This window comes from Capsicum annuum, chromosome 1 (genome assembly GCF_002878395.1).
Source record: "Capsicum annuum cultivar UCD-10X-F1 chromosome 1, UCD10Xv1.1, whole genome shotgun sequence".
Classification (NCBI taxonomy): domain Eukaryota; kingdom Viridiplantae; phylum Streptophyta; class Magnoliopsida; order Solanales; family Solanaceae; genus Capsicum; species Capsicum annuum.
In genome coordinates, this window is record NC_061111.1 from 50,456,322 (window position 1) to 50,482,079 (window position 25,758).

The 25,758-nt window shown below is 35.8% G+C and overlaps 2 protein-coding genes and 2 non-coding genes across 11 annotated transcripts; 1 reads left to right on the forward strand and 3 right to left on the reverse strand.

Moving 5' to 3' along the window:
• Positions 1-13,490: 13,490 nt before the first annotated feature.
• LOC107854446 (huntingtin-interacting protein K-like) lies at positions 13,491-17,508 on the forward strand. Of its 8 annotated transcripts, XM_047396869.1 has the most exons (5): positions 13,608-14,443; positions 14,552-14,626; positions 14,716-15,198; positions 16,360-16,452; positions 16,739-17,508. In XM_047396869.1, exon 5 carries the CDS (start codon positions 16,815-16,817, stop codon positions 17,142-17,144), a length of 330 nt encoding a protein of 109 aa, XP_047252825.1. In that variant the 5' UTR covers positions 13,608-14,443; positions 14,552-14,626; positions 14,716-15,198; positions 16,360-16,452; positions 16,739-16,814; the 3' UTR covers positions 17,145-17,508. The 8 variants fall into 8 exon arrangements, with proteins under 8 accessions (XP_047252827.1, XP_047252825.1, XP_047252815.1 ...); XM_047396871.1 differs by adding an exon at positions 13,491-13,596 and having other exon boundaries at positions 14,383-14,443; positions 14,716-17,508; XM_047396859.1 differs by having other exon boundaries at positions 14,716-16,452; positions 16,640-17,508.
• Positions 17,509-19,810: 2,302 nt separating this feature from the next.
• LOC107873675 (serine/arginine-rich SC35-like splicing factor SCL30A) lies at positions 19,811-25,648 on the reverse strand. Its single transcript, XM_016720611.2, has 6 exons — positions 25,520-25,648; positions 22,605-22,770; positions 22,379-22,456; positions 21,336-21,503; positions 20,805-20,936; positions 19,811-20,313 (listed from the first exon to the last, which is right to left on the reverse strand). Exons 2-6 carry the CDS (start codon positions 22,748-22,750, stop codon positions 20,052-20,054), a joined length of 786 nt encoding a protein of 261 aa, XP_016576097.1. The 5' UTR covers positions 22,751-22,770; positions 25,520-25,648; the 3' UTR covers positions 19,811-20,051.
• Positions 23,183-23,260, reverse strand: LOC124892445. Its single transcript, XR_007050250.1, has one exon. It is a non-coding gene; the product is annotated as a small nucleolar RNA Z102/R77 (small nucleolar RNA).
• Positions 23,351-23,431, reverse strand: LOC124892447. The gene has a single exon (XR_007050256.1). It is a non-coding gene; the product is annotated as a small nucleolar RNA Z102/R77 (small nucleolar RNA).
• Positions 25,649-25,758: the final 110 nt, after the last annotated feature.

Consider the following 25,758-nt stretch of genomic DNA (forward strand, 5'->3'; position numbering starts at 1 on the left):
ATTTAGATGTTCAAGGCACCAATATACACACAGATTTGGACATGTTTTGAGAGCTTTTATGTGAATTCTTGAGTATAATTCAACTTTAATTCTGTTCCGTACCTAATGGATATGATTAGTGTTTTCAGGGCTTAAATCGTGATGAATTAGACGTAATTGGATGCATTGATGATATGTCATGATAGAAGGAATAAAATTCATGGGAACATAGCTTAGAAAGATAAGCTGGAAAGCAGAAATTCATGTTTATAAAGTCATCATGCCGCACAAACCGATAAAATGGCATTGGTCGGATTCCAGTGGAGTAGCGCAAAAGTGGCGCATCGCAAAGAGGCTCAAATTCTCATTTGGCACTTTCCAGTGACTTGGCACAAATTCACCACGACACGGTACAAGTCCAGTTGACAATTTCTGAGATCGGGAAGTTTAATGCATCGTAGAAGAAGGAGATTTCACAATTGTCAAAAACCAGTGGCTCACCGCGATAGTGGTGCCGCGGTGAGTGTAAATTTCACAATTTCACTGAATAATGGATTTTCGCGATTATACAAAGTGTGACAAAATATGGCATTTGATAGCATGGCATGATGCGTCGTCTGGCAAAATTAGGATAATTCTACCCCGTTGAAAGAAAAAGGTATGGAAACCCAATCCAAGTCGGTTTATGACTTGAATACTATAAATATAATGTCCCAAACTCCATTTTGAGAATCTTGGAACCCCTAGATCACTTGGAAGAACCTTGGAGGCTACCAAAACATCTTTTTTGGTTTTTATTTCTTTAATTTAGCTTTCTTTTATGGTTTTAATCATTCATACAATTAATTTGATGTTGATTATGTCTATGAGTGGCTAAAAAACCCTCTTTTCGGGGTTAATTCCAAGAATATGAGTACTACTATTTTGGATTAAATTCGTTTAATTTTCGCTTATCATATTTAGTTGGTTGTTTATTCTTGTTTTAATTATCTTAAGGATTCGCGATCCTTAAGATACATATATTATCAACCTTTTGATCTCGAAAGAGGGAATAGGGAGATCGAAAATGGGAATAAACAAAGTTTGGATTTTTATTCTTTTATAAAATAGAGAATTAATCTTAGCGTCTAGGATAGGGATGTACTTAGATGCCTTACTTAATTCTTACGTAGGATGATATCTTTAATTCACTTAATTGGATTATTACATCCTCGCTCAATGATGTAGTTGTAATGTCTATATTAGGTAAAAGATTAGAGGTTGGGAAATCATAATCATGCAATTAACTCTACAAATCAACAACCAAGATAAGCAAGTTAGCGAATGAAGTTCAATACATAGTATGATTGTTTAAAGTGCTTTAACCCTGGGCTTTTCTCCATTGATTGTCTAAAGTATTTTATTTTACAAATTATCTACATTATTTTTTTTAATTTACAAAATTACAAACTCTTTCTATGGTTACTATTTTACTAAATTAATCTAGAATGTGAACTAAAATTAAATCGTTGTTAAATCAAGTCTCTGTGGGATCGATACTTGTCTTGCATTAGGCTACTTTACTACTTGATTGGACCACGTACATTTGTGTGTGCGCTTGGGCGCTGTTATGTTTTTTGCGTTGTTGCTGGGGACTTGTATTTTGGTAATTGTTTATTTTAGTTTTACTTTTTAGATTTATTTGGTGTTTTTATGCTTGGTCTTGTTTTTGTGTTTGCAGGAGATAGGTTTCAAAGTTTATAAGCTGGCAAGGGATTGGGAGTTGGTAGAACCAAGCCCAAAACTTGAGTAACTTTACCATCAATGCAGGAGAGAACCAATCCTTCTCCCCAGAATTCCTCAAATCCAAGAAGACCAAGGGAATACTATTCCTATGGCTGAACAACAAGTAGCTGGTAGGGAGGTTAGGGAAGTGGCAGTCCCACTTCCAACGAACTTGACTTCCCCAATTCAAAGACCGGCAACTGGGGGAAATTTCGAGTTGAAACACAATGTAGTATAGCTTCTAATTAGCAGTGGACAGTTTGCAAGGATTTCACACGAGGATCCACAAGTCCACTTGTAGACCTTCATTGAGCTTACTGATACATTCACTCCGACTAGGTTGACTCCAGATTATGTGAGGTGGACACTGTTCCCCTATTCACTTTTGGGGAAAGCTAAAAGGTGGTTGAATATGGAGCCGACCAATTCAATCACATCATGGGATGACTTAGCCAGAAAGTTCCTCATCAGATTCTTTCCATCAGGCAAGACTGGGAGACTTTGAAGTGAGATAGTGAGCATCAAATAGAAGCCTGATTAAAATCTATATCATGCTTGGGAATGATTTAAGGCTCTTCTTCGAGAATGTCTACATCACTAACAGTAGAGTGAGGTACTTACTCACACTTTTGTAGAAGCTCTTGATCACAATACAAAGATTTTGCTACATTCAGCCGCAAGTGGTCAAGCGTTAGAACTAACTTATAATGAGTTGTACACATTGCTGAACCGCATAGCGCAAGGAAATCCAGATTGGTATTCAAATTCTATAAGTTCCATAAAAATAATTGCGGGTGTATTAGAGATGGACCAATTCACAGCCTTATCACCACAGGTTTCTACACTACAGAATTTGATCAAAACATTATTCAGTAGCCTGAAATTGGGAGCTCCACAACCCGCAGCCACAGTCAATACCATCCAACAAGCTACAGGTTGGTGTAAAATCTATGGAAATAATGGCCATTCAGCGGCCATGTGTGCTTCAAATCCAAAATTGGTGATGTATGTAGCTAATGCTCAAAGGACAAATTTCGGTAATACTTAAAACATGAAGTGGCAGACTTAGCCATGAAATGCGCAACAACAACAAATTTAGCAGCCACAAAGCCAAATAAATCAGTGAACTAACAACATGGAAGAGATGTTGAAGCAGCTTCTAGCTAGTCAGACACAGTTGACAGGGGACATGAAAAATCAGCAAGTGGCCACAAGAAATTTAGAGTTACAATTAGGGAAATTATCACAAGCAATGAATACTAGGCCACAAGGTGCTTTGCCTGCTGATACAGAAAATCCAAAACAAGTCATGTCAATCACCTTGAGAAGTGGTAAAGAACTTCATGAAGAACCTCCAAAGGAAACTAAGGAGTTAGATACTGATGTGGTAACCCAACAGGTAAATGACATAGTTGCTAAAAATTTAAGGAAGTCTGAGTACTTGAAGGAAAAAGTTGTTGAACCAGAGAAGAAGAAAACACTGTCATTACCCTTCCCTCCAAGGTAAATTAAAATGAAAGAGGATGTATTGTTTAAAAAGTTCATTGACACATTCAAAGAACTTTGCATTAACTAACCTTTGCTAGATGTTTTGCAGAATATGCCTAAGTAACACTCACTGAAGAGTGTAGTGCGGTAATGACACAGAAAATCCCTAAAAAATTAAAATACCAAGGGAATTTGCTATCCCTATTCAAATTGGGAATAAAATAGTACATGCACTAAGTGACTTAGGGGCAAACATAATCTTGATGCCCCTATCTATATTTGAAAAATTGGGCTTAAGAATCCCTAGATCATCTACTGTGGTTTTGCAGCAGCAGATGGTTCTATGGCATATCAGAAAGGAATAATTGAGGATGTACTTATTAAGGTTGGTAAATTTGTTATTCTTGCTGACTTTTTTGTTCTTGATTTTATGGCAGACGAATAGGTACCAATTGTATTGGGGCGTCCATTCTTACTAACCGGAGAGGCCTTGATTGATGTTAGAGAAGGCACGCTCAAGATGAGGATAGATGATGAAGATGTGGTATTTGATGTTTACAAAGCGCCCATTGAAAATTTCCAATATAAAGATTTATGCATGATCAATGTGATCGAAAGGGATAAGTGTGGGGTGCTTAAGCCACTAAAGACCTCTTTCGACTACCTGATTGAGCGACCTAAGATGAAACCACTATTTCCCATCATGATGAAGGTTAAAAAAATAGAGATGTGATCTTGAGAGTGCAAACTCAAGAGGTTAGAAACGAATGAAAAGATGTCCCCCAAGTGTGAGGAAAAAAATGAAGGAATATCGTTAAGTTGAGTTGGGTCGTGTCGCGACACTAAATTAGGTGCTGCTTGAGAGGCAACCCAAGTTAATTAGGTATGTTTTCTTTTAAGTTTTTTGAGTTTTATGTCACGTAGTTTTTTTTTTTGGTTGAGTAACAGGTTAATTGAAAGTCTGAGTACCATAAGCTTGAGCTTGAAGCATGGCAAAGATAAAGAATGGGGTCCCGTGGATCTCCTTTATGAGAAGATGCTACTAGCTAGTCCTAGAGTCCTCAGGGAGTATTTCTATCATTTTACTTTTAAATTAACTTTGGGAACAAAGTAGATTTTTAAGTGTGGGGTGGGGAAATTCCCAAAAATTGGCTCAATTTAAAATTTTTAGGATAGGAATAAGTGAGATATTCTTGTTGGTGCTAATTTTGATTGCATGGTGCAAGTGTTTTATTTGGTAAAATCATGTAGATTGTGTGAATTACTATTTTTGAGACTCTTAGGCTCATTTTTGTGACTCTTGTTCTTGTGTCTTAAAATTTGAATTCATGTTATTTTTGGTTGGGAGTCTATGATGATCCTATTAAGTCAACCATGTGCCATGTGCGTGTGATATTTTTGTATATTCTTGGTTGCCTGTGATGTCTAAAACTTGCCTGGTGTGTGTGTGAAGCGAAATAAAGAATGTGGGTTTAGGATATGATATAGGTATTTCTTTGATAGCCTTGTTTTATACCTTCTAGTTATCCTATCCTTGTGCTTTATCCTAGTTAACCCCCATTAAGCCTTTATCCTTTTCTTTGGTAGCCTCATAATTAGCTTAATCCTCTTCGTTGATAGGTCATAATTTGATCCAAAAAGCTCCCAAGTGCTTTAATTAAAAAAAAAGAAATAAGTGAAAAAAGAGTGAGAAATCGAAAAAGAAAAAGGTGAAATTGATGCCCCAAGGTAATAGTTATTGGTGTTTATATCTGATGTATGGTGGTGGGATTGATAAAATGGTGTTAAAATATTCCCATGATTGTGAAGAATGAGAAAAATTGAATCTTGAAGGAATAAACAATAAGTCCACCAAGTGTTTGTGAAGATGCTTAAAAGGTATGGGTAGATGGAAAAGGTGTAATTTGGTTCTTGGAAGATTGGTTTTAAATGAATAACGTAGTGTATTAAAGCACTTAGAGAGGTTAGTCACTATTCTCGAAAAGTTCCTACTCGTCCCTTAGCCTACATTACAACCCGGGAAAGTCCTAATTGATCCTAAGCTTTACATTTGACTATTAATGGAGCATTACACTAAGGGAAAGCCTATGGTTCATTGTGTGTAACTTGTGAATTCTTTGAGAGTGAGCGTAATTTAATTCTTGTACCCATTATTTTATAAATTGCATTATTGTGAGGAATTATAGGTTACTCTCTTGTTGTGAGGGGCACATATTTGACAAATATGGGTGATTTGTATGATGTCCTTGATTGAATAATATGCATGAGTTTGCCATGTATTAAGTCAATTCTTGAGACTAGGATGTTTTGAAGTAGTGTTCTTGAGCTTTCAATTGTGTGTAACGTTCTTTGTGTGGAAACTTGCATACCGTGTAGTCTTTGTAGTACTAGCTTGAGTGTCTTGCATTTAGTAGAAGTGTAGCATTACCTCAGATTTTTATGCTTAGAATGAAGAGTATCTCAAGGACGAACAAGAGTTTAAGTGTGGAGTGGTGATCTTGCGTATATTTAGATGTTCAACGAACCAATATGCACACAGATTTGAACTTGTTTTGAGAGCTTTGATGTGAATTCTTGAGTATAATTCAGCTTGAATTTTGTTCCGTACCTAATGGATATGATTAGTGTTTTCAGGGCTCAAATCGTGATGAATTGGACGCAATTAGATACATTGATGATATGTCAAGATAGAAGGAATAAAAGTCATGGGATCATAACTCGAAAAGACAAGCTTGAAGGCAGAACTTCACGTTTATAAAGTCGCCACATCGCGCCGACCAACAAAATGGCATTAGCCGAATTCCAGTGGAGTAGCACGAATGTGGCGCGTCGCGGAGAGGCTCAAAATTCCATTTGGCACTTTTCAGTGACTTGGCGCAATTTCATCGCATCTCAGTACAAGTTCAGTTGCCAATTTCTGAGAGCTGGAACTTTAGCATATCGAGAAAGAAGGAGATTTTACGATTGTCAAAAATCAATGTCTCACCGCGATAGTGGCACATCGCGGTGAGTGTAAATTTCACAATTTCACTGAATAATGGATTTTCGCAATTATACAAAGTGTGACAGAATATGACATTTGATGGCATGGCGCAACTGGCAAAATTGGAATAATTCTGCCCAGCTAAAAGTAAACTGCGTGGAAACCCAATGCAAGTCAGTTTATGACTTGAATACTATAAATATAACATCCCAAACTCCGTTTTGAAAATCTTGGAACCCCTAGATCACTTGGAACAACCTTGGAGGCTACCAAAACTTCTTTTTAGATTTTTATTTCTTTAATTTAGATTTATTTTATGGTTTTAATAATTCATACAATTAATTGGATGTTGATTATGGCTATGAGTAGCTAAAAACCCCTCTTTTCGGGGTTAAAGCCAAGAACATGAGTACTACTATTTTGGATTAAATTCATTTAATTTTTGCTTATCATATTTGGTTGTTTGTTTATTCTTGTATTAATTATTTTAAGGATTCACGACCCTTAGATGTAATGCCCTAAATCTGGTACCCAAAATGCTACACGGTGCTCATGACCTCGAAGGACCACAAGCTAACCCATGACTGATATTTGTACCTGAATACTGTATAACATCATGTAAAATACAGAAATAATAGACTGAAATGTGCCATAAGGTTCAAAAAGGATAAAACATAATATCTGAGAGTACGGTACATCAATACCAAAACATGAAAAAAAATAAACTGTGTAAACATACTGTAGTCTTAAAATCCTTTAACTGACTTAACTGTCTGAATAAGGAGTTGATGAGACATGTCCCCTACTAACTTCATCTATTGAAAGCTAAACTAAAATAATGAAATAAATAATAATATCATCCTCGAATGATGAGGACTCACTGCTAAATCTGGTTATTGAAATTTAGAGTGCTACTGATGCTCTGGAACTCATGCTTATGGACCTATGGTATAAAACACCATAGCTTAAATGCGCCAGTACGATTGAATGTACTGGTATGCATGTGAGGTAGGCTGAATGCAGAGGGTTCAAATGCATGAACAATGCTAACTGACTATCTAACATGAACGTGAGAATACATGCATGAATAAATAACTGTAACTGAATTCATGATGATACTGACTACTGAGACTAAATACTGATAACATGAGTTACTGATAACTGATACTGAGTGACTGTATATGACAGTCTAGGTTCTGATGAAACTAGCTGAGTTTTGTACTGTTCTGAGTTGATTTTATCTGATAGTCCTAAATTCTGTAGAACTATCTAAGTTCTATTACTGAGACTAAGAATGAAACTATAACTATGGGAAGTATTCATCTAATCGACATGCCCTAAATAAAGCAATATAGATGAGTTGGGGTCAAATTTGTAACCCCAATTGGAAGGGTGTCAATACCGCGCCATCGGTAAGGACAAGCTGTGAGTGACCCTCAACTAGCAGGTACTCAAATGAGAATGGTAGGAACTCTTAACTGGCAGGTAATCCACGTCATCAACCCTCAACTGGCAAGTTAGATGTATACGCTGGCTACGTAGTTCTGGAATGCAAGGATTGCTTCTAAGAATCACACCCTCTACTAGGAGGTGAGTCCCAATCCTTGGGTTCACTCGGTGCTAAATCCTACTCTCATCTAAATAGACACTGAACATGATTAACTGAGCTGAACTAGACTGAGTTAACTGAGTTCCGTTGACTGACGAAATACTACTGAGATTATTGAATTCCTGAGCTTTCTTGAGTCACATGACTGACTGAGTTTTATTAACTATGGCTTGATTGAGAGTATCGTGAAAACATGACACTGGCTCTAGGCACACAGCTAAGTTGTCGGGTTTGAGTTTCCAAAAGAAAGACAGGGGAGTGATCAAATCTTTCTTAGTCTTGCTAGGCAGTTTATTCATCTTAAAATTTTTCAATAAGTTGGATCCCTTGGGATAAGATTTCTCATGTTGGATGCTTCTAGCACTGTTCATTCTAACTTTAATCCATTTGACAATCTTTCTTCAAGTGACCATCCCTTCCACAGTGAGTACATAGAGGATTATTAACTTTGCTTTTAGCAATAAGAACATACTTTCCTTGAGACCCAAAAGCATGAATTTTATACTGATATCTAAGGTCCCTACCGTTATTAATTCCCAGAATAGTTAGTTAGCACTGTTCATTCTAACTTCAATCCATATTGACAATCTTTCTTCAAGTGACCATCCCTTCCACAGTAAGTACATAGAGGATTATTAACTTTGTCTTTAGCAACAAGAACATACTTTCCTTAAGACCCAAAATCATGAGTTTTATATTGATATCCAAGGTCCCTACCGTTATTAATTCCCAGACTAGTTAGATTAGCAAGGATCTATAATGATGTGGTCCATTTTAGGGATTTGTTAAGATCATTTTTTATGCAGACCAAGTCCCTTTCTAATTCTTTATTCTTATGAAGTGCAGTCATGAGATACCTTTGAGAGTCCTTCAATTTTTCTTTAAGATCAATTTGAAGCTTTGAGGCTTCTTTCTTACCCTTACACTTACCATTAGACTCATCTATTTTCTTTAATTGATCTACTAAACACTGATTTTTAGATTTCAGCTTTGAGGGTTGTTCTTCTACCATAGAAACTGAAGAGCTAAGTTAATTAATTCAAGCTCTAGATTTTCTACTTTGTCTTCTAGAATATTTTTCTCAGCAGTCAGTTTACACACAGAATCAATCAACACATTTGCAAGCTTCTTTATCTTCTTAGGGGGATAATTGTCTATGTTTTTCGTAATGTCAGAAAGAGTTACCTCATTTTATCTTCATCATCTGATTTTTCCATTAGAGAAATCAAGGAACCATTGGTGATTTCACTGTCTTCCACTACTAACATAGAGATATCTTCAGGATTTTTAGATTCTCAGATTCACTGAAAGTATCTCCTCATACTGCTAAAGCTTGTTTCTCAGCATAATCAGCTACAACCTTTCTTCTTGACTTCTCGAGAACTGATCTTTTTTCTTTCCTTTGTCACCTCCTAACTTTAGATATTATTGATAGTCCATTTTGTGTACCGGGCAATCTTTGATAAAATGCCCAGGTTTTCCACATTTGTGACAAACTTCAATAGTACCTCCCTTTCTAATGTTGCTTCCTCTTCTTTAAAACTAATTACTTTTCTTCATAGCCCTCACTATCTTCTTGGCTAGAGATAAGAAACATTGGTGTCCTCCTCGCTTGAATCGTACTTTGATGCTTTCAATGCAAGAGACTTTTCCCTTTTAGCTTCCTTTTTGTCTTGACCTTGTTGTTTCTTGAGTTTATGAGTCTTTAAATTTCCAATCAGTTCATCCATGGAAAGAGTCTTTAGGTTTCTTGCCTCAGTGATAGCATCAACTTTACTTTCCCAAGACTTTGGATCACTCCTAGGATTTTCCTTACTTGTTTATGCAGAGGAATAACTTCACCCAAATAGTGCAGCTCAATAGTGATTGAGGTAATGCATTTCTTGAATGGTTTATCCTTCCTTCATAAAGAAAGCTTCATATTGAGTGGTCAACAAATCCACTTTAGACTCCTTTACATCGGTTGTACCTTTATGAGTTGTTCGTAGACAATCCCAAATCTCTTTCGCATTTTCACACGTAGAAATTCGATTATATTCATCAGGTCCTATTTCGCATACAAGAAATTTTTTGGCCTTGAAATTTTTTTTAATTTTCTTTTGATCTTCTTTATAATATTCTCTCCTGGTTTTGACAACCATTCTCGTTATGTCTCCTTTTTTTACCTCCTTAATTGGCACATGAGGACCATCAAGTGTCACATCGATGAGTTCATTGTCCTCGACCATAATAAAGTCATATCCTAGTTCTCCACCACTTATAGTATTGCCCGTTAATGCGGGGTGGTCTAGTAGTAGATTGTCCTTTTCCAGATTAGGTGGAGCAGCCATGATCAAGAAATCATTCTAGGAGTTAACCTTTTAGAGTGTCCTTACTCTGATACCAATTGTTAAAATGTGGGGGTGCCCTACTGTTAAGGGACCAGTCCCTAAGGTGAGGAGAATAGCAATACACAGTGAACACACAAGAGTTTACAGAAAATAAAAGAACACAAGAATTTACATGGAAACCTCCTTGCTCAAGGAAGAAAAACCACAGATTTTCCTCATAAGAACTCAATCTCCATTATAATCAAAACCCATTGATTACAGACTCCAATGAACTTAACTCTAAGTTCTTCAAGTTGTAATAACTCTACTACAACCACCTCTTGACAATTCTGCCAATTCAAAATCGATTAACTCTAATCGACACACCTTAGGTAACCCTACTTAAGAACTCTACAACAGTAAGAAGCTTTACTCTTATATGTTAAGTAAATCAGTTACAAAGCATGACTCAAGAACTCTTAACTAAAATAGTAATGATTTAGAACATGAGCTTTGAGAGTTTTCGCCACACCAAGAATTTCTCTTATTTTGCAAAAACTATTTGAGAAAGAAACATCTCTTTGACTATATAGTAGTGTAGAAATAAGGATTGAATTTTTATTGGATCAGGTGTCTAATCAAGTACGTTGTGCACCTGCACAGTTTGTTGCACTAGCGGATAAAAATATGCAGAGATGTGACAGCTATACCAGGGCAAGCTATGCTAGGGACCTGATCCTCCAATATTAACTAGTCATTATCAAAATATGACGCAACAGTAATTTTATAGATAAAGTAACACGAAGAATGTGTATAGTAACTGTACAACATAGTCAAAACAAAACAACAAAATTATTACCTATCTAGTTTTGTAGGGATTCTGGCATCCTTAGCACTGATTCAGTGGCATTTACATGTTCCAATTTACACTGTAAGCAAAAGAATAATATGAAATTAGGTTTCTTTGGCTAACTCTTAAGAGAACAAGAACTTCTGAATAGATATATCAAAGGGAAGAGGCTTAAATATGTCACCGAACTATTACAAATGGCTTATTTATGCCATCTGTTATAAGTTTGGCTTATTAATGCAACTTATAGACAAATCAGCTTTTATTCAGTTCAGTGGATAGTCTTTTGATGCATTCATTCCCCCTCCTTTTATCATGATCGAAGACACCCCCCATGAATCGCAAGACTATCCACTGAACTGAATACCTAGTACATTCCCAGAAAAGAAAATTGCTAAATTATCTGCAAACAGTTCTCTGAAGACTTAATAATGACATGTTTCACATAAATATCTCTTGAAGAACTTTAAGATAATACGATAGACCCTTATAGTCCAGCCCTTCCCTGGACCATAAGGCATAGCGGGAGCTTTAAGTGTACCAGGCTGCCCTCTTCTTCTTTTTTTGACATGTTTCACATAAACCTGCATCATGAAACATAAGTTCCATATAGAAATATATAGTCACATATTAGAAGCATATGTATACATATTTGAGCATCTTACTTGTCTGAGAGATACAACAACAAAAAATCTTTCGTTCATCATTAGTAGAGAGCAAAACCTTCTGAACCATGCCCCTTTCGGTATGCTTCAGCTTAACACCATGATCAACCCCTGATTCAGCGTATTTCTCAATTATAATTATCTCCGCTATGGCTTCTAGATTTGAAGCTTTATCATAGTCTAAGTAATGCAACTTTATAGATAAATCAGCTTTTATTCAGTTCATTAGGTAGTCTTTTGATGCGTTCATCCTCCCTCCTTCTATCATGATGACATCCCCCGTGAATCGTAACTACTTTAAGAAGCTCGCTAAATTGCCTTGGCTGCATAGACACTTGTTATCCGGCCCTTCCTTGGACCCATGGCATAGTGGGAGCTTTAAGTGCACCACGCTGCCCCCTCTTTTTTGGACATGTTTCACATAAGCCTGCATATGTATGTATATATATATATATATATATATATATATATATATATATCATGTGTGTGTGTATGTACATTGGGCATCTTGTCTAAGAGATGCAACAGCAAAATTTTCAGTATGCTTCAATTTGACACTATGATCAGAGCCCCTGATTCACCGTATTTCCCAATTATGATCATCTCCGCTATGGAGATTTGCTCCAACGAATGGAATACCATCATCATCTAGGCTATCCACTCGTCCAATATTACTCTGGGCTTTCCCAAAGTTAACAAAGTCCACAGCCTTTAGCTTCTTTCCAACAGCGGGTTGGACTAATCTAGTTCGTTCAAAAGAAGGACTTCACTCAAAAAGAAGTCTAGAGAATAATATGCAGCGAGATGAAACTAGAGAAGGGTGCAAAGTGAGGATTTATTTGTCGAAAAAAAAAGAAGAAGAAATGTGGGTCATTGCGAGGATGATCTCAAACCATAATCATGAACTTGCTTCTCCACATAGTCAAAAGTTCTTGTGTTCTCAAAAGAATCTTATTGATCTATTAGATAAGTCAGGTGTTCGTCCTAGTAAAATTGCATCGTGTTAGTTATTCAGGAAGGGTGTAGAGAATCTCAATTTAACTGGATGAGACATTCAAAATTATCTGAGTATTAAAAGGCAAAAGAACCTTGAGAAAGGGGATGTTCAATTGATGTTAAAGTACTTTCAAAAGCGTCATCTGAAAGTCCGAGTTTCTTTTATGCAATACAGATGGATGTAGAAAGCCACTTAGCTAATTTTTTTTGCGTTGATGCTAGGTCTATGATAGCTTATAAGAACTTTGGTGATGTTGTCATATTTGATCCTACATATTTGACAAAAAGATATAAAATGCCCTTTGTTCCATTTACCGGAGTTAATAATCATCATCAATCAATTTTATTTGGTTGTGCTCTTCTTTGGGATGAAACTCAAGAAAATTTTGAATGGTTACTTCGCACTTGGAAAGAGGCAATGTTTGGTGTTGTGCCCCGTACAATTATCACAGATGATGCTGCAATAACAAATGCAGTTGCTAATGTATTTCCAAATTGTGCACACCACTTTTGCATGTGGCACATTGAGAAGAAAATCCTTGAATATTTAAGCTATGTCTATCATGAATTTGATGATTTCAAAATTGAGTTTAGTGTCTACATGGTACAACAACGCCCGATGAATTTGAAGCAACTTGGACTAATATTCTGAAAAGGTACAATTTGGAAGAAAATAGTTGGTTGCAAAGAAAATATGTAATTTGTGAAAAATGGATTCCAGCATATGTGCGAAGGAATTTTTGTGCTGGAATGTCAACTACTCAAAAAGGTGAGAGTATGAACAAATTTTTCAAGGATTATCTTAACTAGAGTACACCAATGAGTGTATTTGTAGCGAATATGATAAAGTCGTTGATGGTAGCTATGATAAAATAATGGAGAAGGAATATAAGATAAAACATTCGAAGGCTATCTTGAAGACTTTATATCCCATGGAGAATGAAGCAGCAAAGGTACCAGAAAAATATTTTGAAAATTTGTTTCAGAAAAAATTGAGGTTCGGGGTGGAGTATATGTCTATTAAGTTCATTTGTTTCAAAAACAAACACCTGCATACATTGTAGGCTGAACCTTATACTGAAAAATGTTACTTGTTCTTGTTGTAAGTTTGAGTTTATAGGAATCTTACGCAGGCATGTGCTTGTAGTATTTATTAAAAAAACAAATTTACTCACTTCCACCATGTTATCTGTTGAATCGGTGGACAAGGTATGCAACCAAAGAGAAAGTTGATGACACTTCAAATGACAAATCGCATGTGAATAATTTGAAGCCTTCCTCTATATGGTTCAATAACATTATGATGCATATTCTTGGTCTCTCCGAACGAGCTACACGGTCTGAGAGGCATTATAAATTTGCATATGAAAAATTGTCCCAATTATGTTAAGAATTTGATGAGCTTCCTTATGAGGTTGAAGAGGATAATGTATGTGATGATTTGGTTAATGAATCAAATGTGAAATTAAACACAAGTGAACAGAGACAAAATACTACCTTGCTAGAAGACCCTATATGTGTGATAACTAAAGGACGTCCTAATTCTTTGAGAACCAGAGGTGGTTTAGAAAGTTCTTTAAAGGACTAAAAAAGCACTTCTAACAAACAAAAAGGGCAAATCCAAAGTTTACGTAGCCAAAGGCAAGGGCAAGAGCAAGGGAGTAAGGTAATCTCACTTTATATGATGCAATAATTGTCTAAATTCAATTGTAACTTTAATATTTGATGTACAATTCAAGATCTAATGTTGAAGGGGAATCCAAAGGCACAACATCACCACTTAGTGCAACTCCTACTGTGGTAAAATCTTCTTTTGATGCTTCATGTAATTTGTTGATTAATACTTATTTTCATGTACTTAGTATCCCTAATAAATTGTTATTTTTATTTGGTTCTTCTTTCATAAAGCAATTTCAACCATATTTGAAATCATTTCAAGAACAAATTGACGACAATTGAAGTGGATATCCCACCTCGTTCACGGTAGGTTTGCTCTAGCTATGTTCCTATATGTTCATAACGTATTTGGAGATCTATGCATACTAAAGTGACTTTTAAATATATTTTTTCAGGATTTGATGAGAGCAGCTTCATATCCATACCAACAAGATTTATGATTTATGAATGTTAAGCTTGAAGTTTAGAGCTTCATGATCATAGAGAAACAAGGATCTAGAGTTTAGTTGTTTTTTCTTTTGGTAGAAAATACTCCTATACTCTAAAGTATAATTTTTGGTTCAAGATTTTATTTTCAATTTTACTCGCAATTACTGTTATAGTTTTAACTAAAGTTTGAGCTTTATATTGTTGGTTGTGTGTTTATTTACGCACATGGCTTTTGCAATTGCTATCCTCTGTTTCTATTTACCAAAAAGCTGAAATTAAAAATTATCCATCAGAATTTTGTATCATGAAAGTTCTTCTTCGGGGTTGAACATTAAGCATCGAGTGGTGAGTTGATTCTCTCCATCTTGCAGCCATCAAAGGTCGATTTGAGTTCATCAAAGAGCTGGTTCAAGTGATCCATCTTTCAGCTCTACTGACGACTAATCGAGGTGAAAATAAAGCTTAGAATTCATTGAAAGCTGCAGTTTTGATGTCAAATTCCGTTTAATTCTGAAAATACACAAGTTATAGAACTTTATCTTTGCATTAGGACAAAAAAGTATCTGGAGAACTCCGCTCTATGATGCACAAATATTTCATTATGGTTGACCAAAAAGAGTTATGTACAGTTGATTCACTGATTCTCTTTTCAGTAGCTTTCTCCATTTGAGAGTTGACTTCTAATTTCTTGCTCCTTGTTGCTATTGAGAATGCATAATGTCCACTGCAGATCTAGTTTAAAATTTTCTATGACATGAAAAATTTCGAGCTTCAGACATGATTATGTATTGGTCCTGACTCCTGTGTGCACCCTAAAAAATTTAGGCACTCACTTCCAAACAACTATCACGATGAAGAAGCTCAATAAAAATCTCTTGCTCATTCAAGTTGGTAGTTGTTCTTTAGCTCGTTGTTGTACTTTCTGATAGAGATCAAGTGTGTCTGTATGGCTGGAGTCAAGACAAAGGGCTGCCTCACAATCTCGAATCGTAGATGTGAGGTCACCCATCGAGTCATAAGACGCTGCTCGAAGATGGAGCAGTTGTAAGTCCGGCTTGAAAGAAATGACTTTTGTTAGCTCAGCTATAGCCTCTGCTTCCTTGTGGTCATCCATCAAACTGAACATACATTTTCCAGTATTACTTTCTCGTTCAAAAAGTTGTAGCATAGTCTTACTGGTTCAAGTGAATACTACTTGTACAATGTAACATACATTTTCCAGTATTACTTACTGGTTAAAGTGAATATTACTTATACAATGTAACATTAAGTTGGTTTTCCAAGAGAGTAATGATAACAAAACATAAAAGATGCTACAACAATTTACAAAATATAAAAAGTGCTACAACATTTTTTCAAAATATAAAGGGTGCTACTTCCTTCTCAAGAATATTTTTCTCATATAAAGATTCGGAACCTTTCAAAATATATCAAACATAATAGCTATATATCACTCATTGTGACTACAAAACTGTATGCGCATTTATCAGGAAAAGAAATTGTACTTTGGTTCTGTGCATAATTTTCGATCTTGTAGGATATGTTGCTCGAACTCTTCAAAAATATTGTCAAGTGCGTATCAGATAATCCAACAATAATGCATTATGCAGTGTAAAAATAGGTGTCTGGCCATTTCACATGTCGTCGAACAGAGGTAACACTCAGAACACAATTTGAAGTCTCGTCTCGCTGCATTAACTCAGGTAAGACAAGCTTCATAATCAAGCACCAAGTGAAACAACTGACTTTTTTTATGACCTTTATTTCTCGAATAACAATTTCTGTAGTGTTATACTCTCTTAGAAGAATTTGATAGTTGTTCATCGAAAATTCACATTAAAGCTTGCGTTCCATCTTATTTTTTCCATCATCGAACAATTGCTAAATCAGCGAAGGCATCGTATTTCGAAGTACAAAGGCTCGATTGAGGAGATTATTAACTCTGAACTGTAGCTGTTACTTATGTTTTAACCAAGGAGAAGATTACAGGTTGCTCTATGCTAGCATTAGCACCTTTGTGGTAGCAACATTTGGAAGTTTAGAGAGAGAAAGCAAGCAAACAAAAATGGAGGTTGGAGATGAAGCAATTGAGATGGTAGATTCAAAGGACTTAAAGCAAGAGAGTAAAGCACTAGATAAGCTAACTGATCATGTTGAAGATCGTCAGCTCAATTCTTCTCGTGTTCAAACGGCTATGGCTTCAATTTATGCATGCAAGGAAGCTGATCTTCAGGCTATGAGGATGAGGGAAAAAGAACTAGCTGTTGTTAAGATTAATGCTGCTGATATCGATATAATTGCAAACGAACTAGAGGTGGACAAGAAGGTTGCAGAAAGGACTTTGAGAGAGCATAAAGGCGATGTTGTTACTGTAATATGGCATTTGCTCAACTAGTACAACAACTACTACGCCTCTGTCCCAAACAAATTGGGGTCGACTCATTTCATATCAAACGATAAGGAAAATACATCATCACCGGGGAATTTTTCCTTCGATTCTGAAATGTAGTAGCTAAGAGACTATCAAATGTTCATGCTACACATGGAACTTTGATCTGTTGACTGTCTTTCAATTGTATTGGTAATTTTGCTAATATGGAAGTTCCTGCTTATATTCAGCTCTTACAATAGAACCATGCTGAAATGCTGTAAAGCGTATGTGAAATTACCAATCGGTCTATGGTCTAGCGATCAATAAAGTGAGTTGGTGGAAAAAAAAACACGTCAAATTACGGACCTTTTGCTGGGAATTCATCCTCAACAGGAATTTGCAAAACATTAAATTCGTGCGAGCCATTTTATAATGATGAATCCTTAAAACTCCATCTTCATACTTTACCTGTGCCAACTGCCAAGATATGTCTTTGTCAAGGCTTTATTATGTAGTGTTTCAAAGATTCAGTAAAGGATTATCTTTATTTCTAGGAAAATGGTAATCTAGATATAACTAGTTTGGGGAAGGATAATTGCAAGACAACTGATAAATTGTTACGAGTTTAAACTTATTTCTTCTTAAAAAAATTTACCTAGGTGCTAAGAAATGGGATGAAAGGGTATTGAAACCACCCTATGGGACTGGTCTTCGAAAACCTCACTTATGTGTACTCTTAATTTGACTCCAGATAGTTTTAGCGATGGAGGGAAGTATATATCCGTAGAAGCAGTAGTTTCTCAGGTTTGTTTGATGATCCAAATCCACGACCTGCAGTAATTGAGAATATTAGAACAATCGCCTAGGATTCAAACATGGGATAATCCCCTTTTCATATGTGGATAAAAATAGATCAAGACCTAGATGGCTTGCTCAGCGGCTTAGGGGAGAGGGATGATGGGCAGAAGGATCCCAAGTCCGACGATTATGGAGCATAGATAGAGAAATATAATGAAATAATATTTTAAAATATAAAAGAAAATAAATTAAGATTAAAATTTAACTGATTTCGCCGTTAAAATTAAATGTCAGTGTAAAAGAGAGTTCCACTGACAGTGGACACAAGTAAATCTCATCAATATTAATATGGACTCTAAGGTAATTATCTCCATAAAAACGATCATCCAACGTATACTAATATTATAGATGAATGCACGGAATTAATCCACAGACTAAGGGATCCGCCCAATCAGCATAGCTACCGGGAGGCGAATTAAGCAGCAGATGCCTTAGCTAGGAGGGGAGCAATATCTACTAATTATAATCACATTTTGGAATGGACAGTTCCGCCTTTATTTATGTACCAAGTCTTGGACGTAAACAAAAAAAGAAACTACTTTTACTAGGCTCAAGCAGCCATCCCATGTGGACTCTAGTATTAACTCTATGGATGTTAATTCTGGTGTTTGTATTAGTGCTGCTACTAACTCAGTCCTTAGTAATGGTGTCATTGGTACTACTGCATCTACTACTGTATTTAGTTCTACTAATATGCTCCCGGGCACTGCTGCCCCAGTGCCTTGTAATGAATATTGTTTTATTTTATGTCATTTTCTTTTTCATTTGTCCCAAAAAGAATGTTATTTTTCCGTATTTGATAACTATTTAAACACATAATTCCACTTTTATTCTTATTGATCCCACTTATAATGTTTCACTTAATAAAATATACAAGTAGTTAAACTTTACTTTTTTAATAAAGGACAATTTGGTAAAAAACATTAAAGTCTTATCTTACTTTTTAAACTTCGTACCCAATCAAACTATGACACATAAAATGAGACGAAAAAAGTATTACTTATTAATAAAATTTCTCCTTTTACCAAAGAAAAGAAAAAAGTCACCGCATCCCCATTGTACATTGAAGCTTGTGCTACCGTGGCTGGTGGCAGACCAAAATTTAGAGGTCGTGGGTGTCCCAGAAAGGTTCAAAACACACATTTGACAGTCAAAGCTTTAGCCCAGAAAATAAATCACAACTATCTAGCTAGTTTCTTGAGTGCTTTTTTGACTCTTACACCTATTTTCATATTTTTCTTATATAAATTTACATAATCTATGTCGAATTCAACCGATATTGGAGCACCACAAAAATGCACCTAACCCATGACAGCAGCGGGAGAGGCTGTCTCCCCCAACACAATCCACCCATAATTGACCTGCCACAGGATTGAGAAATATCATTTGGAGATGGTCACAAAAGATCATTAACATGCAAAAACAAAAAAAAAATTGGACATATATAAACAATATCTTCACGCTGAGCATGAATCTTTTCTTGCAAAACTATTAAGTAATGGTGAAACTATTGCCTATCCATTATTTGGTTTGATGTGCTTACAAACAGTTTCATCTTTACCCATGCTTATCCATGTATTACTACTATCATGATTTGCTATGTATCAGTTATACACCTTGTAATACTGACCCAAACAAATAACTAATACAAGTACTAAATTCTCTAATACATCCTAACCCAACGCCCCCAAGGGTTCAAATAGAAAAACTCAACCTACCAAACTCTGGGTGAAACACAACACAACAGAGAGCTCATCATCTAAATAGACTTATAACCAACTCCCTTTGAACTAAAAACACGACCAATAAGTCACTCAAAACATGCATAAAACTAGACAGTAATAATCACACTCAACATTATATCAGATAAAATATTCATCCACTGGCACAACATTCGACCAGAACTGATGTTGTCTAATGCCCATGTCTAAATTCAGTTGTCGATACCAACTAAACTCTACCAAAGTTTAGAAACAACACCGAATGAGTCATACAACTAGAAGGCAATCCAGATTACAGCATTCATCTACTAAAGACACAGCTTGGCATCATGGAGACACTTCACGTTTTGGATCACACAGGGCTTCTGCTGCGGCTCCTACTAGGGCTCCTGCTGTGACCCTTAATTGGAGAACGATCTCCATCTGGACTAATGCTACGGCTCCTTGGACTGTCATTATATGGTGATCGCTCTCTGACTGGAGATTGACTCCTTGACCCATTATATGGTGGAGGAGAATGGTCACGTGCAGGAGATTGTGAATATGATCTCTCCCGGCCAGTTCGGGGAGAGTATGATCTCTCACGGCTGTATCTTTTCTCAGGTGAAATAGACCTGCAAAGTGTAGTAAATAATCATCAAGTGAAAACTAGATAGAAAAAGACGATTAGCAGACAAACCAAAAAGACAAAATGGAACATCAGTATGAACTTAGAACGAGCCAACTTCCAAGTTTGAATCTGATAAACCTCCTACGGTCTAACTAATAGGAGTAAACAAGTTAAATGACTTTTAACAAGCAAAAGAATGATATGATAATACATAACACCGGCAGTACGCTTTATGAGCTAAACTAAATCAGAAGAAACAACATTGAACTTAATACCAAAGATAGTGTCTTACAAGCCTGGCATCCTCGTTAAGAAAGTCCAAGAGGGGGCTTAGTTGATCCATGATTCTTGTTTCATCTTTCATTACCTTTTCGTTTGTTTCGAGAAATCTATAGATCAATTCTGATTCTTTCTTCTCCTCTTGTTGTAGGAAGCACATCACTATAAAGACCTAGAGCACCTTTTAATTACACACAGCAAAATTATCTTGCGTACCTCGAGTAATGCCTTCTCTTGGGGGGATAGTAGTCTCGGCTGTGTGATCTTGATCTTGATCGTGCAAAGCGTGAAGGTGGAGATCGAGAATATTGAGGGGGAGTCCGTCTCCGATCATAGCTGCGGGTACTCCTACAACCAGAAGGAAATCAAATTAAATGGATATAAATCAAAATGTGAAACAATTACTGTTCATTTAAACAGTCAGATCTAACGTCATTCTTAAGTTTTTAAAAAGCAGGAAGTTTAAATGGAATGAACAAAAATATATGAAACGAAAAAATGTGGACGGCAGATTACTATATAGCAATAATCTAAACTACCTAATGTTTTACTTTCAAACATCGAAGGCAAAGAAGAACACTAACATACCGACATGAAAGACAAAACGAGGACAACCGATACACAGCTAGTTGTCCTCTGAGCAGCATGACAAGGGAAACTTCTGCCACGACACAAAATAATCTAACTACTCAAGACAAAATTCAAATGGACTAAAACAATACAAGCAAATGAAATACAGAGTATTACCTTCCACTGCGTTCCCTAGATCTCATTTCATTTGGCTTTTTCCTGTTTTCCTCAGCAAAAACCACGGTCAGTTGTCGACCTTGAAAACCCTGTCCATCCATCTGATATTTAGCTTCAGCAGCATCAGCAGGGTCCACAAACTGGACAAATCCAAAGCCACGTGGTTCTCTGTGGAAGAAGTGGGGGTACAAAAGAAGAGCATTAGAAACTAGAGATTTTATATAAGTATAATATGAGCTTTGGCAGTTTACAACTCAAGCTACAGTCCTCCGGGGGAAGATTAAAAAGTAAAACCCAATCATAGCACAAGTGACCAGATTAAGGGTTCAAATTTGTCAGGCACTTGGGGTCTTCCACCACGCCATAAAAGGCTGATCAAAAACAAATATTGGAGCCCTAGATTCAACAGCCTAACAAGAGTTTCAAAACAGCAAAAGTACGAACAATCCCACCAAAATATAACGTCTTCATAAGCACATAAGCAAGCACATGGCTGCTGACCTTGAATGTATTCAGTTTAAAGATGACTTGAAATTCTTCAAGACTTGAAATCTTGAAATCTTCACATTGTATTCAAACCCAAATTTCTTCAAATCTTCACTACCATTAACATCACCTTCAACTCTTACTACTTGTGATTGATGTCAAGAACTCTTACTACTTCAATGTGTCAACAGAACTCTTACTACTTGATTGAAGTCTTCAAGACTCTTTTAGTTTCACTGCTAAATTTCACAATTTAATAAAGCACAGCCCGATTTGTGAAAACAAAAAGCATTAACCAATAAATTTCAAAATCAAAAAAAAAAAATTCTGGTATCACCAAAATCAAGATTTAGGCAAAATCTTTAAGGGACAAAGGTACCAAACGGTGTGCTAGAAGAAATAAAATCTTTATTATTAATTTTTTGGCAGAATGGAGCTCGACAATATGGAATATCAGGTTAGAGAAGAACATGTGTTTTCTGCTCTGATTTTTTTCTTCTTCCTTTTGAGATGGAAGAATTGAGCAGATGAACATATCACGTGCAAAACAAGCTCACCCAGTGTAGTAGTCCCTCGGCAAGTAAATATCCTTGACTGGCCCAAATTGCCCAAACGGCCTTCTGAGGTCCTCTGACCTGCATGCAAGCAGTAATCTGTGAGATACCAATTTACACAAGCAAATGTTTACAGCAACATACCAGTGAAATGCCAGAGTCTGGGGTGGCAAAAAGACATAGAAGTCCAACATATCAAATGTTTGAGAAGACAGTTATTAGTGCATACCGACAATCGTGACGAAGGTTTCGAACTAAAAGACTAGTTGGAGCATCTCTGCTACTTCGACCACCATATCGACCCCTGGGGCTCGGGCTCCTCACTCTCCTGCCATAACCTCTTGGTGGTGATGGGCTGTAACTTCTCCTCCTCATTGTACCAGATTCAATGAGATCTGTCCACAGAAGAGAGAGAGTGAGTAAACTCTTGTAAAACATAAAATTCATTAGATCAACCAATACATAAACCACACGGAGAATGCAAAAGAAGGCATGTCTACTCAGATAACCCTATTTCAAATAAAAAGACGGTACAGTAAATATTCCCCAACTACTGTCATCCTCATTATAAGCCTAGTACAATTATTTCAATACACATGAGAATGCACCATAAAAAATTCTCTTTCGAAGCCAACAATAACATACCCAGTGAAATCAACGAGTGGGGCTGGGGGTAGGCTATAAAGCATATCAAACAGTATGAAAAAGACATACAGAAGTAAAAAAAAAAAAAAAGCAAGGTGGAGTATAAGAACAACAAATGCTACAAATACCAAAGAACGGAAACAAAATAAGAATGGGATGGAAGAATGATCAGCTAGAGCTAATACATGATAAAATGCTATCATATCAGCAATCACTTGTATGAAGTTCATCATATCATTCTCAATCCACAAATGACCAAAAAACAAAACAAAAGAAAGAACATGTCACAAGCCATAACACAGGAAGAAACAATTTAAGGTACACCATAGAGAATGATCAGCTAGAGCTAATACATGATGGTCTGCCATCATATCAGGCTATCAAACTTGAATAACACTCATCATCTCATTCTCCACATTGATGGATGGTTCAGAATATGACCAGTATGCAAAATTGAAAAGGTTTCAGCAGTTATGCCATACTCAAAAAGTAAATGGTTAAAGTCGTACATTTCAAAACCCCTGATGAAAATGTAAACCAGATTTTAATGAAGACTCTTAAGTAAAATATAACTCAAAGAACAACGATCAGCCAGTACGAATACATGATGAATGGTATCATACATTAGTCATGACATAATAATACTCATCATCTCGTTATCTTCAGTATAAAAGAGTAAAGGATTCGGACAAAAAGTAAACGGGAAGTTGAAGGGGCTATTTGATATATATACAGGGTCAGCTTGAACCAAAACATATCATCATATAAATGGAGAGAAGACCATAAAAGCAAATAGTCAAATCCCCTACAAAATTAAAATTAACAACCAGTTCCCTTGAGCACTAGTTTTCTAGCTGACAAAACAAAAACAAAACAATCTGGCTAGCTGCTGTAGAAGAGATCAGACAGTACGAATACAATACAAGTTGCTGTCATATCAGCAATCCATGTTTACAATAATCTTCATATCCTTCTCCAACACCCATTGACTATGTTAATTAGCGAAAGCAAAAGTTACCTCAAGAAAATAACTATTGGAAAAATTTAACTGTGTATCAATAAAAAGCAAAACAAAAGGTCCTTAAAACATGAAATATAGCCTTAAAGATAAAACAATGGGCTTGTAAGCACATAACAAAACCAAATCATTAAACCAAAAGCACCAACTTTCAACCATCCAAGGACCAACAAGAAGAAGCTATTAACACAGAACCACGTTAACAAAAACCATAATTAGCAAACCCAAAGAAAAAGAGAAAGAACAAACTAATCTGAAAACTCAAGAACACCAAGATGATTTTTTTTACAACAAACCAAAAAAGCTAATTACCAATTTTGACACACAACCAAATTACAGAACAAACCATCATAAGCAAAACCCACAAAAAGGGAAAGAAAGAACCCCAAAACACCAAGATTCATAAAAACAAAGATAAGTTCTTTACAAAAAAAAACAAAAACTAATTACCAATTTTGACACAATCCACGTCACCAAAAATCATTATAAGCAAAACCCACAAAACAAAAAGAAAGAACAAACTAATTTGAAAACCACACAACACCAGGATTCACAGAAAAACGATTAAATTTTTTTTTCTAAAATCAACACTCAAGATAATTCTTTTACAACCAAAAACTAATTACAAATTTTAACAAGTACAAAACAATCTTTGTGAACAAAACCCACAAGAAAATATCAGAACATCAAGATTAACAGAAACCCAAGTTAATTTCCCAAAAATGCTAAATTGGGTTAATAATTAACAAATTTAACCCATACCCACATTACAAAACATCATTATAAGCAAAACCCAGAAGACAAAGGAAAAACAAACTGATTAGAAAACCCTTAAAACACCAAGATTCACAAAAAAAAGATAGTTTTTCTACAATCAAGAATCAATAGTTTTTTACAATCAAGAATCAACAGATATGAAATTTGATCTAACTTTTATACCTACAAGAAAGAACAGAAACTAATTAACAATTTTAACTCATATTTAGCCAAATCCACAAGACAAAAAGAAAGAACAAACTAATTTGAAAACCCTTAAACACCAAGATTCACAGAAACCCAAGTTAGTTTCCCAAAAATCCTATCTTGGGATAATAATTAGCAAATCTAACCCATACCCACATTACGAAACATCATTATAAGCAAACCCCATAAGACAAAAAGGAAGAACAGACTAATTTGAAAACCCTTAAACACCAAGATTCACAAAAAAAAAGATAGTTTTTTTACAATCAAGAATCAATATATATGAAATTTGAACTAACTTTCACACCTACAAGAAAGAACAAAAACTAATCAGCAATTAACTCATAATTATCCAAATCCACAAGACAAAAAGGAAGAACAAACTAATTTGAAACCCCTACAAGATTCAAATAAAAAAGATGGGATATTTACAATCAAGAATGAATAGATATGAGATTTGAGTAGAATTGAAGTAAAGATTGGAATAAACAGACGGCGGATAGAGAAAAAGAATGCACCTTTTCTAGGTTTAATTAGGGCAAACGCAAAAGCTCACAATGGGAGAACTAAGAGGAGAGAAGGGGTATATAAGCTTGTTTAGTTTTCCCTTCATGGGCTTCAGATTGGGTCAAAATTGTTTTTGTATCCTACAAGTTTGATTTTGCTTAAATTTAACCCCTCCTATTATATAAAATGTTTTTGTGTCTTTGTGAACGGTATAGTTGGTGCACTAATGCTCTTGCAATGTATGGGGTTT

What these genes read in the sequence shown, in the direction of transcription:
- LOC107873675 (XM_016720611.2), bottom strand. Translation starts at nt 22,750, where the DNA reads ATGAGGAGGAGAAGTTACAGCCCATCACCACCAAGAGGTTATGGCAGG. An exon ending in CCGAGGGACTACTACACTGG is followed by an intron (nt 21,504 to 22,378) that starts GTGAGCTTGTTT and finishes CTTCTTCCACAG; the next exon opens with AGAACCACGTGGCTTTGGAT. An exon ending in TCTAGGGAACGCAGTGGAAG is followed by an intron (nt 20,937 to 21,335) that starts GTAATACTCTGT and finishes TTCTGGTTGTAG; the next exon opens with GAGTACCCGCAGCTATGATC.
- LOC107854446 (XM_047396871.1), top strand. Translation starts at nt 16,815, where the DNA reads ATGGAGGTTGGAGATGAAGCAATTGAGATGGTAGATTCAAAGGACTTA.